At 37.2% G+C, this 14,649-nt stretch overlaps 1 protein-coding gene across 1 annotated transcript in view; it reads right to left on the minus strand.

Annotated features, from left to right (window-relative positions):
• Positions 1–14,649, minus strand: part of KCMF1 (potassium channel modulatory factor 1) — a 44,622-nt gene that overhangs the window by 17,651 nt on the left and 12,322 nt on the right. Inside the window, exon 2 of the mRNA XM_086868222.1 lies at positions 2,086–2,253. Within this exon, the coding sequence (XP_086724348.1) occupies positions 2,086–2,253 (168 nt within the window). The remainder of the gene's footprint in view (positions 1–2,085; positions 2,254–14,649) is intronic.

Genomic DNA, 14,649 nt, shown 5'->3' on the forward strand with positions numbered 1-14,649 from the left:
ATTTTAATATCCACTAATACAACTATCCATCAACCCTGAATCAGGTGATTTTAGATTACTTCTACCATTTATTATTGATTTTCTAACTAAATTTACCATTTTTTAGTGCCAAATTTTTTGCATGGTCTTTAAAGTCACATGGTCTCCTTGGCCACACAAGGCTCTTCAAAAAGTCACCAGTTTCTTTACAGCATCTGTACAATACCGTAATGTACATGCCTTTATGTGTTTTCTACAGGGAACTCTAAAATCAAAACATTTTAGGAATGATGTCACAGATCTTCCTGAACGCTAAGGAATATGTAATTTATCAATTTTCCCAATTCATTCTCCACTCTATAAGTTTACAAGATCAGTAGTAATTCAATGCCACCTCTGTGCTGTGGCTCACAATTTGGTGATATTACTGTTCTGCAGAGTTAATCAAACTGGAAGTCTTACTACAGAGCTGAGCTGCAGTATTTTCTTGATACTGTGGGAGCAGTGCTTGGATATCAAGTCATATCAAATTTACAGACCTTGATTTCTTAGTCTCATTTAGAGAATAAACAGCATATACACCAAGCAATATAGAAGCTGCTCTTCCAATCCTATTACCCATCTCAATACTTCTCTGTGAACCATCTTCATGCATACTTAAATAGTAAAAAATAACTCCTCTGTGTGTCTACAACATACACACATAAAAGGCATTAAGCCAAAGGTACAATTATCAAAGACCTCCAAAAGAGAAGTACCCAAGTTTCAAGAAGCAAAACATAATTCTTAGTAATTCTCAGTTTCTGATTATAGGCATTTTGAAAAAAGGTATCATTTAGAACAAGTTCTCATTGCAATACACAGAAATCTTTGACATTTAATGTTAGTATGTTTCAGTCGTCTTACCCTTGTGATTAGCACTTAGTACTTAGAGCAATTCCGTCCTTTTAGCCCATGTTTAATATCCAAAAATAATTGTTGCTAACAGATTAGGAAGTTTCACTGTGCATTTGAAACAGTGACCTCAATCCCCAATACTGTACACAGATGAAAAAAGAAAAGCCTGACAAGAAAGATGTAAGTAAAAATAGGTGCATGTATTTTTGATAGTGCACTATATTACTTCCTTTCAAACTACAGACTCCCATCTGAATTTCTGAAGTGATGACCAGGCAGTCTCAGGGAAAGAACAGCTCTGAGAATTGAAAGAAAATTTAAGACAACTTCATATCAACATTGTTTTAAGAAACTGCATGTTTCTATACAGAGCTACTCCCTAAACTTTAGGCCAATAAAGTATACATTTTACTTCTGTTCTAATCAAAAGGGTAAAGAAGTTAAGCCTTCAGCTTTTGAGAAAACATCATATTTAAAAGAATTCAAAAAATGAAGACTACAGCTGCACTCACTAGAAAAGAATACTGAAATGCTAGTCCCATGTGTTTGACATCAAAAGAAAATACATGTCCAGCATCAGGAACATTGCAGAGCAGTGGACTGTCACAAAATCATTTCTCACAAGTTACAACCTGTTTCAACTACAATGCAATAGAAAAAACAAACTGGAAAGGACAGAAGAACAATTAATATTTATTTTAAATATCCACAAGGCTTTACAGTTAGAAATAACTTTTGGATTAGAAGCTCTACAAAGGAATGCCAAAAAGACATGCTAGTCCTTACCATTAATCTCTCATACTCACTGCAGCCCATCACTATGTTTCCTATACTTACAGTCCCACAAAAATCACAAATGAAGTACCTTCACAAATGAAGTTCCTACAAAATCTCACCAGGATTTTTTTCTGCCTGTTGACTGTGGCACTTTTAACAGTATTCACTGTTATGAAGTATATTTATTAACCTGATAATCTGCTGTAATCAGACCAAAATAAAAATGTCAGAAACACATATGAAGCAGTTAAAAAAAAATAACCACCTCTTCTATCAAATAAAACATGCCTGCTTATTAGAACTCAAGAATTTGGCCCTTATTTTTAGTGCACTAATGGGGGAAGTGATTAATAATTAGAAACATGAAAATCAGCATTATGTTTGTGGACACAATATAGCAACAAATTACTGGAGTTTGAAATTATCACTTACCAAAATCTACTCTTGTTAGTATGCACTGCATTGGATGGTCAGTTGTATGCCTTGTTGTCGTTGCACCACTTTCATAACAAGTTGCACACAGATCGTAATCGTAGCAAATTAAACACTTGTACCGGCGACCTCGAAAATTTCCTTTTAAACATGCATCACAGCTGACACCTGTAAACAAATAAAATTACTTTAAGACAGCAACAAATGCACTTATTTTTTAGAAGGAAGATTTGTTGCTATTGCTTCTCAATAACTTAAAAGAGCCAACCATATCTGACATGTACAGCTGACATGAGACTCAAATTTTTAAAGGCATTTGTGTCTTTAAAAGACACCACTGTCCCACAATTAGGATCTTGAATTCTTGAAGTAAAGCAGACTCAAGCACCTGAAATAGTAACATGTTAAGTTATAAAAGCTCTTTGGCTTCGTCTTCCTACAGACACCTTTACCTCTTAGTATTGACTGGTATTTTGACTGTTCAGTCAGGAATTGTACCACTTTTAAAAGGTAAACTGTATAATGGCTAACAGAGAGGAAAGAAAAATAACAACCAAATCAAACACTGCCAAAAAAATACTAGCTTTCCAGCCTTTTATTCAACACTTCCTAAATTTTAATTCTGAATAACACTATAGCCAGACATTTGAAGAGGTGTAGAAATTAGGACTTTTTCCCATGTTTTTTAAATTTAGCCTCCCTCAGCTCTCTTCGTTCTGATTCTCCCTTAAGCTCATTCTTTGCAATGTAAAGAAGTCATGCTCCGTTATCTGAGAAAGGCTTTACAGCTTCAAAAAGTTTTCATTTTTCTCTGGATGGTTTCATTTCTCTCTGGGTTTCCTGGTTAAGACAGGAAGTGGCAGAAGTGACATTGTCTTGTAATCTGCAAAGGCTAACACAAATGTCTTTCAATTGCAGCAGCAAATTAAGGGCCTTCATGAAAGAAGGCAAGTGTGTACAACCAAGGCAGGATTTGGATCAACACACCTTCTTTTGGCATCACTTAAGATTTCTTCTTCATAGTTTGGTAAAAGCAAACTTCCAGAACAAAAGAGTCACATTAGCCATACCCCTATTTTTTTTAAGCTTAGTTGTCAGAGGTCTGGTGTGAGTTACAGAATTTTGTTGGCTTTTTTTTTATTACTCCACTCTAGCAAAAAATATAAGCTTTACCATGAGTAATTCAGGAACACATCAATGAGCAATTTCTTTTAAATCTCCCCAACTTATTCAAACAATTTCATCATTACATTTAGGGGAACAATGAGCAAAATTATTTTATCACTTTTGCCTTTAGTTTCTTCACCTATTGGGACAGCTTGAGGCACTAATAGGTTCTAAAATCTAAGCATGGTGCTCACGTGAATACTGAACCTATTTTTTATTCACCTGTTCTGCAAGAATCACTCTACATGGAACAGCATATTAGAAGAAACTATCTCCAGAATTTTTGTTAATAGCTCAACTGTGTTTTGAGGATAGCATGTTACCATCTTTAAAGTTGGTTCAGTTCACTTAAAAAAGAAAAAAAAAAGGTCCTTCTCTCAATTTTCTTTCCCCTGAAAGAAAATAAACTCTGAAGGATTTTTAACAATGCAACGACAGCAGGCTAACTTCTGAGAGCACTTGCTTGCTTACTCTATAGTCTGAATTTCACTGTTTCAGTTGGTTTGCTTTTTCCTCCCACACAGAGACCCACAAAACTCTACGGAGGCAGCACGCGCATCTCCCCAACAATGGATGCTGTACACACAACACTTAGCAGCTACTGGCAGCACGGAGCGTCTTTTTGTTTCTAGAAAACAGCTGATCAGCAAGTTAGACATCACACTGAAATAAGCAGACTAGTTAAACCTAGAGTCTGTGTCAAACACTAACAGCTTTCCAACTGAAGTACTAACCCATGCTTCTCCAGAAAGTAGTGTTTTTCCCACTCTTTTAATTTAAGCTTGGAATAACTGGTTTAATGCAGATAACATCTTTGCAACAAACTCCTATCATGTGATCTCTCAAACATTTACATCACTCCTGCTTGAAGACATACATTTTTAAGAAGCTCTCTGTCCATAAACCAGACGATTAAGGATACCAGCATCATAAAGTCACCCCAGGACATTCTCATTCACATGCTTTCTTCACGTCAATACTTCTCCACATTATTCCAAACTGCAATCTCCATATATGACATGACACTAACTTTGGGAAAATTCAGCCATAAACATAAACCACAACAATGTTTGTATTTAGAACTTTAGAACATTTGCAGTGAGAATTTATCAGTCTTCCAATAACAGACCAACTTTGTTACTTATGGTCAATTATTAGAACATCTACAATCTGCTTCAAACGGGAAAACTAATATTAGCATAACACATCCCTATGGCTGGTGAAGTCAGACCAAGAGAATAGCAATGTTCTAGAGACAGCGTTCTTTCTGCATCTCTCAAAGCTGGTATTTTACAACAACCACCACATCCTCTGCTCTAAAGAACAGGCTGGCAGCAAGGGATGTACCAGGTCACACTTATAATCCTCATCTGTAGCACAGAATGCAAACTGTAGAAGGGAAGATAATTATATTGAAATTTAGGAGTTAAAGACATGGTTAAATCCCCAGACCTCCCAGTGAACCCAGCAGGATCTTTTTTCCAGAAATGATATTACTTTTTTTTCCCTTCTTATAACAGTCTAAGCAAAGTCAGGCCTGACAGTTCTTCCTGATCCTCTTCAAGCCTGTTACTTGGCTGCCAAAATCTTGACTACCTATTCAACATGCAATCTAGAAACTGAAATAACCGAATAATTTCCTCCCACTTTATTCTTTCGACTACAACAACAGCTTTTGATTTTAACCTTTTACACTTTAATCCATACATCAACTTAAATTTCAGGAGTTCCTTCTGCACAAACCTCAAAACCCCCAAAGATAGCATTTTATTTAGCATAGTCTTACAGTATGTGTCTATCCAACATTTCCCTGCATTTACCTTGCATTTCCAAGTATGGCAGGTAAGTAATGGATTTAAGACTGACAGATTAAACAGGATGCATACAAATTAATCACTGGTTTTGTGAAAAAAACAAAAAAAAACCCCAGCAAAACATTCTAGAGAAGTTCACTTTAAAGCAGGGAACAAAAGCACAGAACCAGCCTGAAGAAAAACATGAACAATCTGTGACAATTATTTAGATACACTTCTGACTTGCAAGAATTGTTACTATTGGGCTTCTAAAACAATCACAGAATGAAATCCTATCAACCCCAAACAACTTGCTGCTCAAAGAGAACTTCTGATTCATCTTATGGAAAATATTGGCTTGGAATGGTAAGAGCAAGAAATATCTATTTTAGTTACAGATTACATTACATCATAGACGATACTGGAGGCATCCTCCAATTTTGTTCTACTTTGTTAGTGCTCTAAGTGACCAACATACACAGCATAACATAGATCATATCTAATTAAAACGTTGTTGATAAGTATAAAATGCTCTTTTAATGCAACACTCTTCCACCAGAGGACAGCATTGTGCTAAAAGCCTAAGGAAGGCTAGTTCACTTTTAACTATCAAACACCAGGTTCTGAAAGTTTCTTCGGAAGTATTCCCTTGCAGTATCAACTCTCAGTCTCTCTAGCTTCACACTCTGAATGAAGTGAGTTGAGACATACATAACAATCCCATTAATAAAGTATGTTTTACCTCTTCACTAGAGAAATCTTACATTTATTAAGATTACATCAAGCCCACATTTTCTTTTCATCCAGGTCAATTACTTCAGCATTTTACATGAAGGCTGTTGAACGGTTATTTGAGTGATTCTAGAAACAACAAAGTTAAAAAAATGCTCTTCCCCAACACCTTTCATATTTTAATCCTGATAGCCAAACATAACTAGATCTTATGAAACTGAACTGTTCTTGCTAAAAATTAACTAAAATGAATGCAAGTGGTCCTGGGTTTTATAGATACACCAAAGACAGCACATAATCTGAATTCAAAATGGAGAGAACACTGAAAAAAACCACGTGGTTCAAATACTACATACATACATATACACACACATATATATATTTATATATGTAATTTCAAGCAAAGCCATGAGGTAACATCAACGAACATGTCTGTAATGTCCCATGCCATTACTGCCTTGGATAGACACACATTTGTAAAAAAGTAAAGGTTTTCTCCCATATCAGATGTCCTCAGAAACTAAGGGCAATCAAAATAATAGTAATGATATTAAAAGCCCAATAATAGGACCCAGATAAAAAATTACGAGGGAAACTGCAGAAAATTCAGCATTTTTTTTCTTGTAAAGAACATATGGCTGAAGATGAGTAATATAAAGATGCTGAAATAGGTTCCAGCCTCAACATGAGGACTTGAACTACATCAATACTTTGAAAGTGTTTAATTTTCAGAAATTTCAGAGAAAATACCAGTCATTAGAAAACATTTTAAACACATATGAAGCCAACATCTGAAGTATTCAAAAAATAACAGTAAAAATAACAATTAGCTCCAGATAAAACTATTTAGTCATTCTACTGTTTCTGAGAATTAAATTCCTTTCTCTTGGGAATACACTGGAAGACACTAGTTTTACGGGTAGTTATCAGCATTTAGCATTCCTGTCAGCAGCTGAATATCCAGAACTTCTAGCCAATTCAGTTACTGTTTTTTGTTCATCAATGCTCAGAGTGAGAATCACTGTATTTCTTTCATGTACAACACAAATACAAAATTAGCCCATCAATGGTTTCTTCTCCAGAAAGAAAATTCCAGCTACTTAAGAATTTCTTCCTAACTTACATGAAGTACTGAAAGAGTTCTAAAGACTAGAAGTATTACATGCAAGAGTACCACTCAGTTCCAAGGGACTGGACAAACTTTAAGGTTTCTACCTTTCAAAAACCCCAACTTCAAGCATGCAAATGAAAATTAAGTCATGCTGCCTCTTTAGTGGTACAAAGGGTTGCAACCTGTATATTGCGTTTTATTTACATATTACGAAGATCATAAGTAACACTACTTTTAAAATATATCTGGTAAGTTTTAGTGTAAAAAAAAGGGGTTTAAAGGATTGTTCTGGGTTTGTTCAATTTTAAATAAATTTACTTAACATTAACTATCTCATCTGTAGTCTTCATGCCACACAGTAAGTCAAAACCTTAAGACATTCTACTTAAGCAGTTCAATTGTTTCCAAGACTGAAGAGAGGAAAACATGCCATTTGATAGTTAACAAAGAAATGCCAATTGTTTCTTTAAGAGGTTAATTTCTTAATGCAGACTACTGCCTAGTTTGAGAGGTCAAATTCTAAGAACTTCTGTTTCTGTGAGCATTTCACCAGAAAAATTAATGAAAACACAGAACATTAATTTTTGTTTACTTTTCCTCATGTTTACTAAAGCAAACTGTGAAAATAAACATTAAAGACACATACAAAACAGACCCTACTTCATCACCCTTGCAGCTACAAGTACTGAAAAGAAAATTCACACACTATACCCTTGAAGTAACAAAAAATACTCTGTTCCCTCACACAGCCTGTGTGCAACATGGCTGAACATGGAGGATTTTTGTACAGCAAAGTGGAAGAAGTAAACAGAATAAAAAGAACTTATAGGACTAAAGTTGCAGGCAGAGATGTTGTTGACCTGGAAAAAAAAAAAAAAAAAAAGAAAAGAGGAAAGGGAGGGAATTGGGCCTACAAAAGGCATTTGTTTTCTTCACTGCACTCCTTCCTCCCTGGAGTCTGGAGCAGAAACAGACACCTGAATCTGCGCACCTCTCTGTTGTCAACGATCTTCATGAAGCCCACTTGCACAGTGCCTGATACTTAGAATCACAGAATCATCAAGATAAAAGACCTTTACAGCCATCAAATCCAACTGTCCAACCAGCAATACTGTAAACCCTTAATACCTAAACCATACCATGCAGTGGCAGATCCAGATGCATCTTGGATACCTGGCTCCCCTAACCCCCTGGACAAACTATTCCAATTCCAGACTACCCTAGTTTTTTTATTTTTTTTCCCTAATATCTAAGCTGAATCTTCCCTGTCTCAGTAGCAGGACATTTCCTCTTGTCCTCTCATTGCATGCACATTGGAAAAGACAGACCCCCATCTCACTACAACATCCTTTCAGGTAGCTGAAGAGAGTAATGAGGTTCCCCCTGAGCCTCCTCAAGATTAAACAAACACAGCTCTCTCAGCCATTCCATACATTCTGGATGTGTTGAAGCCTTGTTGCACTCCTATGCCAGCACCTCAATGTCCTTTTAAAGTGAAGACAACTAAACATACTACTTGAGGTATGGCCTCAGCAATGCTGAGGACAGAGGGACAACCATTTCCCTAGTGTAAAAACAAAGAATCAAACAGTACAGCTGGCCCAGCAAGTACCAGCCTTGACACATGAGCATCAGCCAGCCGCTGCAAAAAGATGTTTTTCCATTTTTGCTTTCACATCCCAGGTAGTGGAAGTTATACACACAACAACAGCGGTTATCTTGGGTATCAGGAGCAAGTGATTAGTAAGCACTTGAAAAACATGCCCAACTCTGTACAGGAATCACTCAGGATTTCTGATCAAGCCAATCTGCATTTCCAATTTAGTATTTCATACTATCTCACATGTCTCTTATAATTCAATTAATATAATTTAATTTGACCATCAAAACCATCACAACACAAAAGCCTGCTAAAGTACTGTAAATACATTAAAAATAAAGATTGCAACGGAGCACATGAAGTTTGTAGCATGGCAGCAAAAGAACTGACACCAGACGTGATTTTATTTAACAACTCCATTAACCTAGAAAATGGTAAACAGCATGTGAACTTTATTAACAGAAAAACACTTAAACTGAGATAGCTACCAACAGCTCCAGGGCAAGAAAATAAAGAGTAACAGCATTAAGCTGCATCCCCTAGCTAGTAAAATCAATGGCAAAGTTTCTCACTCAATAGGACATGTTCCTGAGTTTGTTTCAGGATGAAACAACAGAAATACACTGCTCAGGCAAGCATCAGCTCCATGAAAATTGGGCTGGGGGAAAGCATATCACACGCAAATGAGTTTTACAGGTATAAGAGACATGAAAAAAACCAAAATATTAACAAGAAATAAGCAAAACAGTACTTCTCTGTGGAGCCCTAGAAAAATTAAGATAGCATTCTCAGAAAATAAGCCTTCATACATTTTGGATTGCTGTTATTTAGGAAGAGTGGCATAAAAAGGTGAAAACACACAAGGAGAATAAGACATGTCCAGTCAAGCTTAGGAGACAACTGAGAAATACAAACCAGCTAAACAGAGAAGTAAACATGCTTGAAGAATGCTTTTTCTAGAAGCCACTGTTCCAGGCAGATAAGGAAAAAAAAAAATCCCACAACAACTGGTAGAGACTAAGAGAAGCTTAGCCGAAATTAACTACTTAGGTACACCTTAGATGTAGCTACAGTGTAAGGAATACACACTCAGTTTTACCTCCTTTTACACTATTGAATTCACTCCTGATCCTTTTAAACATTATCCAAATAGGCAAACATAGCAAGTTTTTCCTGCCCTGTGGGATGGGGAAAAGGCAAGATTCATCACAGGTAACAATGCAGAAAGTAGGCAATACTGGCTGGGAGACCAAAGAGCTAGAAGTGAAAGACAGAAAAAGTCTGCATGCAGCAAGTGCTCCAGCTTTAGTAGTAACGCCTTGTGATTACATGTCTCGTAATAGCTCAGACCTAAAAGACTTGCACCAAGTGGTCTGGAAATACACACTTTCCAGGTCATGAAAACACATCTAGAAAGCAGTTGGAACAGGGAGAAAAATAAAAGCAAGTGGTCTTTTCGTCATTAAAGAAAGCAATACCTAACACAAGGCAGTCACACCTGGATTCCTCCCAGTCAACTCAGGTCATAGAGAGGAGCACAAAAGTTAAAGACTACTTTCAAAATCACGATTTTGAATGGCATCACATTATCATAAAAGGAATTTATCTTTCCTTAACACAACAAGAAGCCAAATAACTGGTTAAAATAATTAAGTCTCTCTGAATACAACAAAGAGGGGAAAAGAGGAGGCTAAATCCTACAATTTATTCTTCTAAGTAGTTGCAATATTCTATCCTGGGCTTTCTCAAAGCGTTTTTTTTTACTCTGAACATAAACAGTGTCTTGGCAACTTTTCCTCTCACTCTTACATAGAACTGCTTCTCAAGTCCTTAATATGTCTCCAGAAACAATTGCTTATGATAGGAAGGCTATACCAGAAGTGCACTGTGGGAAATACAGTAACCTAAAGCAAAAAAGATTTAGTCTTGTTCCATCAGGCTTTGAGCTGGTTCCATTCCTCCCTCCTCCTTTTTCCAGTTCTTCATGGCACAGACTTTCTTCCTAATTCAATCACAGAATGGTCTGAGTTGGGCAGGCCTTAAAGATCATCTAGATCCAAAATCCCTGTTTCAGGCAGGGACACCTTTCACCAGACCAGGTTACTCCAAGCCCCATCTAAACTGGCCATAAACACTTCCAGGGATGGGGCATCCATGGCTTCTCTGGGCAACCTGCTCTAGTGCCTCATCATCTTCAAAAGCATGTTTTTTTAATGTCTAATCTAAACCTGTCCTCTTTCAGTTTGAAGCCACTCTCTCTTGTAGAAAGTTCATCCCCAACATTTTTGGAGGCTCCCTTCAGGTACTAGAAGGCCACATTTAGGGTACCCATAAAGCCTCCTCTTTTCCAGGCTGAACAATTCCAGTTCTGTTGGCCTTCCCTCATAGAGGAGGTGCTCCATCCTCCATATCAATCTGGTGGCCTCCTCTGTACTCACTCCAACAGCTCCATGTCCTTTCTGTGCTGGGACCCCAGAGCTGGATGCAGGGTTCCAGGTGCGGCGTCACCAGAGCAGAGCAGAGGGACAGAATCCCCTTCCTTCCCTGCTGCTCACACTGCTTTGGATGCAGCCCAGGATACAATCAGCTTTCTGGGCTATTTGATCATGTCCAGCCTCTCATCCACCAGCATCCTCAAGCTCTTCTCAGCAGGGCTTCTCTTATGTTGCTCTTATGTTCCCTGTGTTGGCAACACAACCATTTGTCAGCCATAACAAATGCCTTACCTTTCCCCTTGTTTTTCTTACTAGGAGGAGTTTCACTGAGCTTTATTACCTATACTTTTGTTTTTCTTGTCCCCTTAAATTACACGTGCATAAAGAACCAAAGATGATCAAAGTATATGTTCTGGAACATTTCCCTGGTAACTCTGATCATCTCGTATATGTATCCAACTTACTTTTAAGAATAATTTACTAACCACTCTATTTGAAAATAATATGTCACAAAATTTTTCTAAAGAGCTTCTGATCTGTCATTAAACACTAAAACCCATCACTAGATTGCAGATCACAGCTCAAGTCTTCAGCACTTAAGTATTTCTAATGTAATTAGCTCATTTTCTTAAACAAGACACAGATGTTTTACTTTATTTGCTGAACCACAAAATAAACCAGGTGTCAATAATACAGCATTTTGTCAAAACAGATAGAACATATCTCACTTCATGATTTAAGAAAAAAGGAGAGGGATAATCAAACACACAGACCCTTTAGGTTTCAGTTACTTACTACAGGCTCAGGTGCCATGCTACAGTTATAAAATGTATGAAACAGTATGATTAAGTGTAACAAACAAATCTGACAGATTGTCATTGAAAAGTTCTTAAACAATTTATTATTAAAAAAATATATAATACAAAGATACTAGTGAGGAAAACACAGATAATAAAGCAGGGGAAGGCAGACATATGAGAGGTATTTTAGCTGTTTTACCTCAATTTCTGCCTCTTGGAAGCACAACATTTTCCATTACATTTTCAGACTAACTTACAAGCTCTGTTCTCCACTGCCCACTGCTTGAATTCCACACAGAAAGGTGGCTTTAACCCACTAAAGGTTGAGCTTCTTCAAGTTCTCAAATGTTTACGAGCAGAATCACTCATCCTCAAACTCCAGTCTTCTGCAATTAACACCTGCTTTAAACATGTACATTGTTTCTTAAGACTGCCTCACAGCACACTGCTGGATTCTAAAGTCTGATGTCAAACAAGCTACCACAAATAAGAGTAATTCTCCTACGTTACACAACTGCAAACTAAGGTTGGGTGTGAGCCTAATAACCCTTCCATTTCCCTTGACGGTCTTCCAGGTGATGTCGCTGGGATGCATGGATGAAGAGACACCTTCAGCTGAACAGGATGTCTGAAATCCTGGTACAGCTCCAAGACAGCTGTTACTTTTACAGATTTTCCGAGTTCCCTCTGACTGTTGCAACACACCAGCTATTACAAGACAGTAAGTATTAGCTATTTTCCTTCCAGGTTCTTCCACATGTGCTAGAGTTAGCAGCTACCTTACTTCCCCAATACAGCTCTCAGCAGAGCAGTCAAACTCAGAAGCAACTCAGGACTTCTTACCTTCACAAAGTTAATGGTTCTGTCAGACTATAAAATTTTTCAGGATGAAAGAGGTATGCCCAATGCACCTGAAATCCCATCCACATAAAATATATTTTACAGCTAAGAGGTCGGTCTGTAAGGGTTTTTTTGATTTCCAGACATCTTTCAGTACAGGTAACAGACCCAAATTTTGTAACTCACAGCCTATGGTACAGACAATAGTGAGTCCATTTTTATTGCGTACAATTAGAGGATGCCCACAATTATATTGCAGGATTAAATTAAATTAAAGCCAGGAAAACAGAAGGACAATTATTTACACACAACTTGTTTCGCCTTCTTCAATCCTAAGGCTTGTTCAATCCTGAATATAGGCCATCAGATTTCCCCTACAGTTTCTAATTTCTGAGATACTCCTGAGTCCAGCAGTTTCTCTAGAGTTTTTCAATTAACTAGAACAAACTACAGTATGAACTTTCAAATTTGCTATACATTGCCAAGATTTCCAAATGCTTTGCACTGTGAAGGAACATGCAAGCAATGTCATCTTACTTAATGATTAGGGACATTTAATGCCATGTCCTATTATATCAGCTAAGAAAGTGTCTGCTTTCTTGAAAAGTGACAATTTTTGAAGAAGGACATTTAGAAGGAAGGAATAATAGGTTTGGAAGTTCAACACAACATTTAATGTAAGCATGAAAAGATTGCCTATCAGCAGATGACATGAAATACTTCCTCTGAAGAGACACATCACAATACTTCTCAAAGTTAGAGCCTGGAGTCAGTCCTGCACCTCATTCAATTACCACCTTGACGTTCTTCAGTCTTAGCTAAATAAATGTATTCTGGCATGGAATTCCCAACAATCTATTCCTTCACTTTCTGGTCATTTTCCTTTAATCCCTAATGCTTCTAGGAACAAAATATTAGCTGAGCTTTGAGACACAGTAAGAATGATGCCTCAGTAACTGGCTGCAATGCTTAGCAGCTGGATAATATTCTAACAAACTATGAGATAACCCAAAACTTATTAATTTCCTCCATTTATACTTCTTTTTTAATGCAACATGAGTTAAACTTGAGAGTTCGTATCTTGCAGACTCTTAAACTTTAGACAGCAACCTGCAATAACCCATAATCAATAGCAACCTCTACCAGTAGAAATTTTACTAATAAGTCAATTATTCAATTATCTGCATTATAAAGACAAGTTTATATTCTAATCAATCTTTATTTGTATATCTTCATTTACAAAGCCATTCTTCTACAGCAAAATCTCAAGCTGTTTTCCCAGCTCACAAGTGTCTTTCAGAATAAGGAGCACTGTATGCTGTCAGATCCTACCTGGCATTTCACAGGCCTCATGGCAAAGGACCTTGGAAAAGATATCTGCAGATCACAGTACCCATTCTTTCTGAATTCAGGGAGACAAATAGGCTTTTATTTGTCTTTGGAATTTTCTAAAATTGAAGATAACCAAGGGAGAAGAGAGCTGGAAAATGTGCCTGACCTACTCCTGAGTCAAGACACTTGCAGTTTCTACTTCATCTTCTTAAACCTGCAAGGTATCTAATTAATGTTATCAACAGGTCATGGTTTACAGTAGAAGTAACTGACTTCCATCTGCATAGTCTGAGATCAAACTACACTTACTGACATTGTCATTTTATCAGAACAGCACGAATGATAGCAGGAAACAGGTATGGAATTAAAATCATCTGAGCTATCTTAGGCACATCTAGACTGAAAAGGGCTTAGTCATTACATAGAAAGCTCTGAATTCTCTACACCTTACTTATGCGAAGCTTAGATGTCTTTCTTCAAGGGCACCCTTGAAATCTCTTTCCCAAACTTACTTCCACTGCCACACCTAATTTTAAAGCGTCTACTTTGGACACGTGAAAAGTAATATTAGCAATAATTCAAGGGCTGAAGTTAGTGGCCTTAAGTAACTCTCAGAAGGTAATGACAGAGGAAACTTTGGAAGGTGCAGTGGCACAATTATGTCAGTCCAGATGTGACCTTTGTTCCAACGCTATTACTCTTGGTAAAGTTGCTCTCACAGACCCACTTCATCAGTGGATCATAAGCTGCTTCT

This window comes from Cyanistes caeruleus, chromosome Z (assembly GCF_971803275.1).
Source record: "Cyanistes caeruleus chromosome Z, bCyaCae1.hap1.1, whole genome shotgun sequence".
In the NCBI taxonomy this organism is placed as follows: Eukaryota; Metazoa; Chordata; class Aves; order Passeriformes; family Paridae; genus Cyanistes; species Cyanistes caeruleus.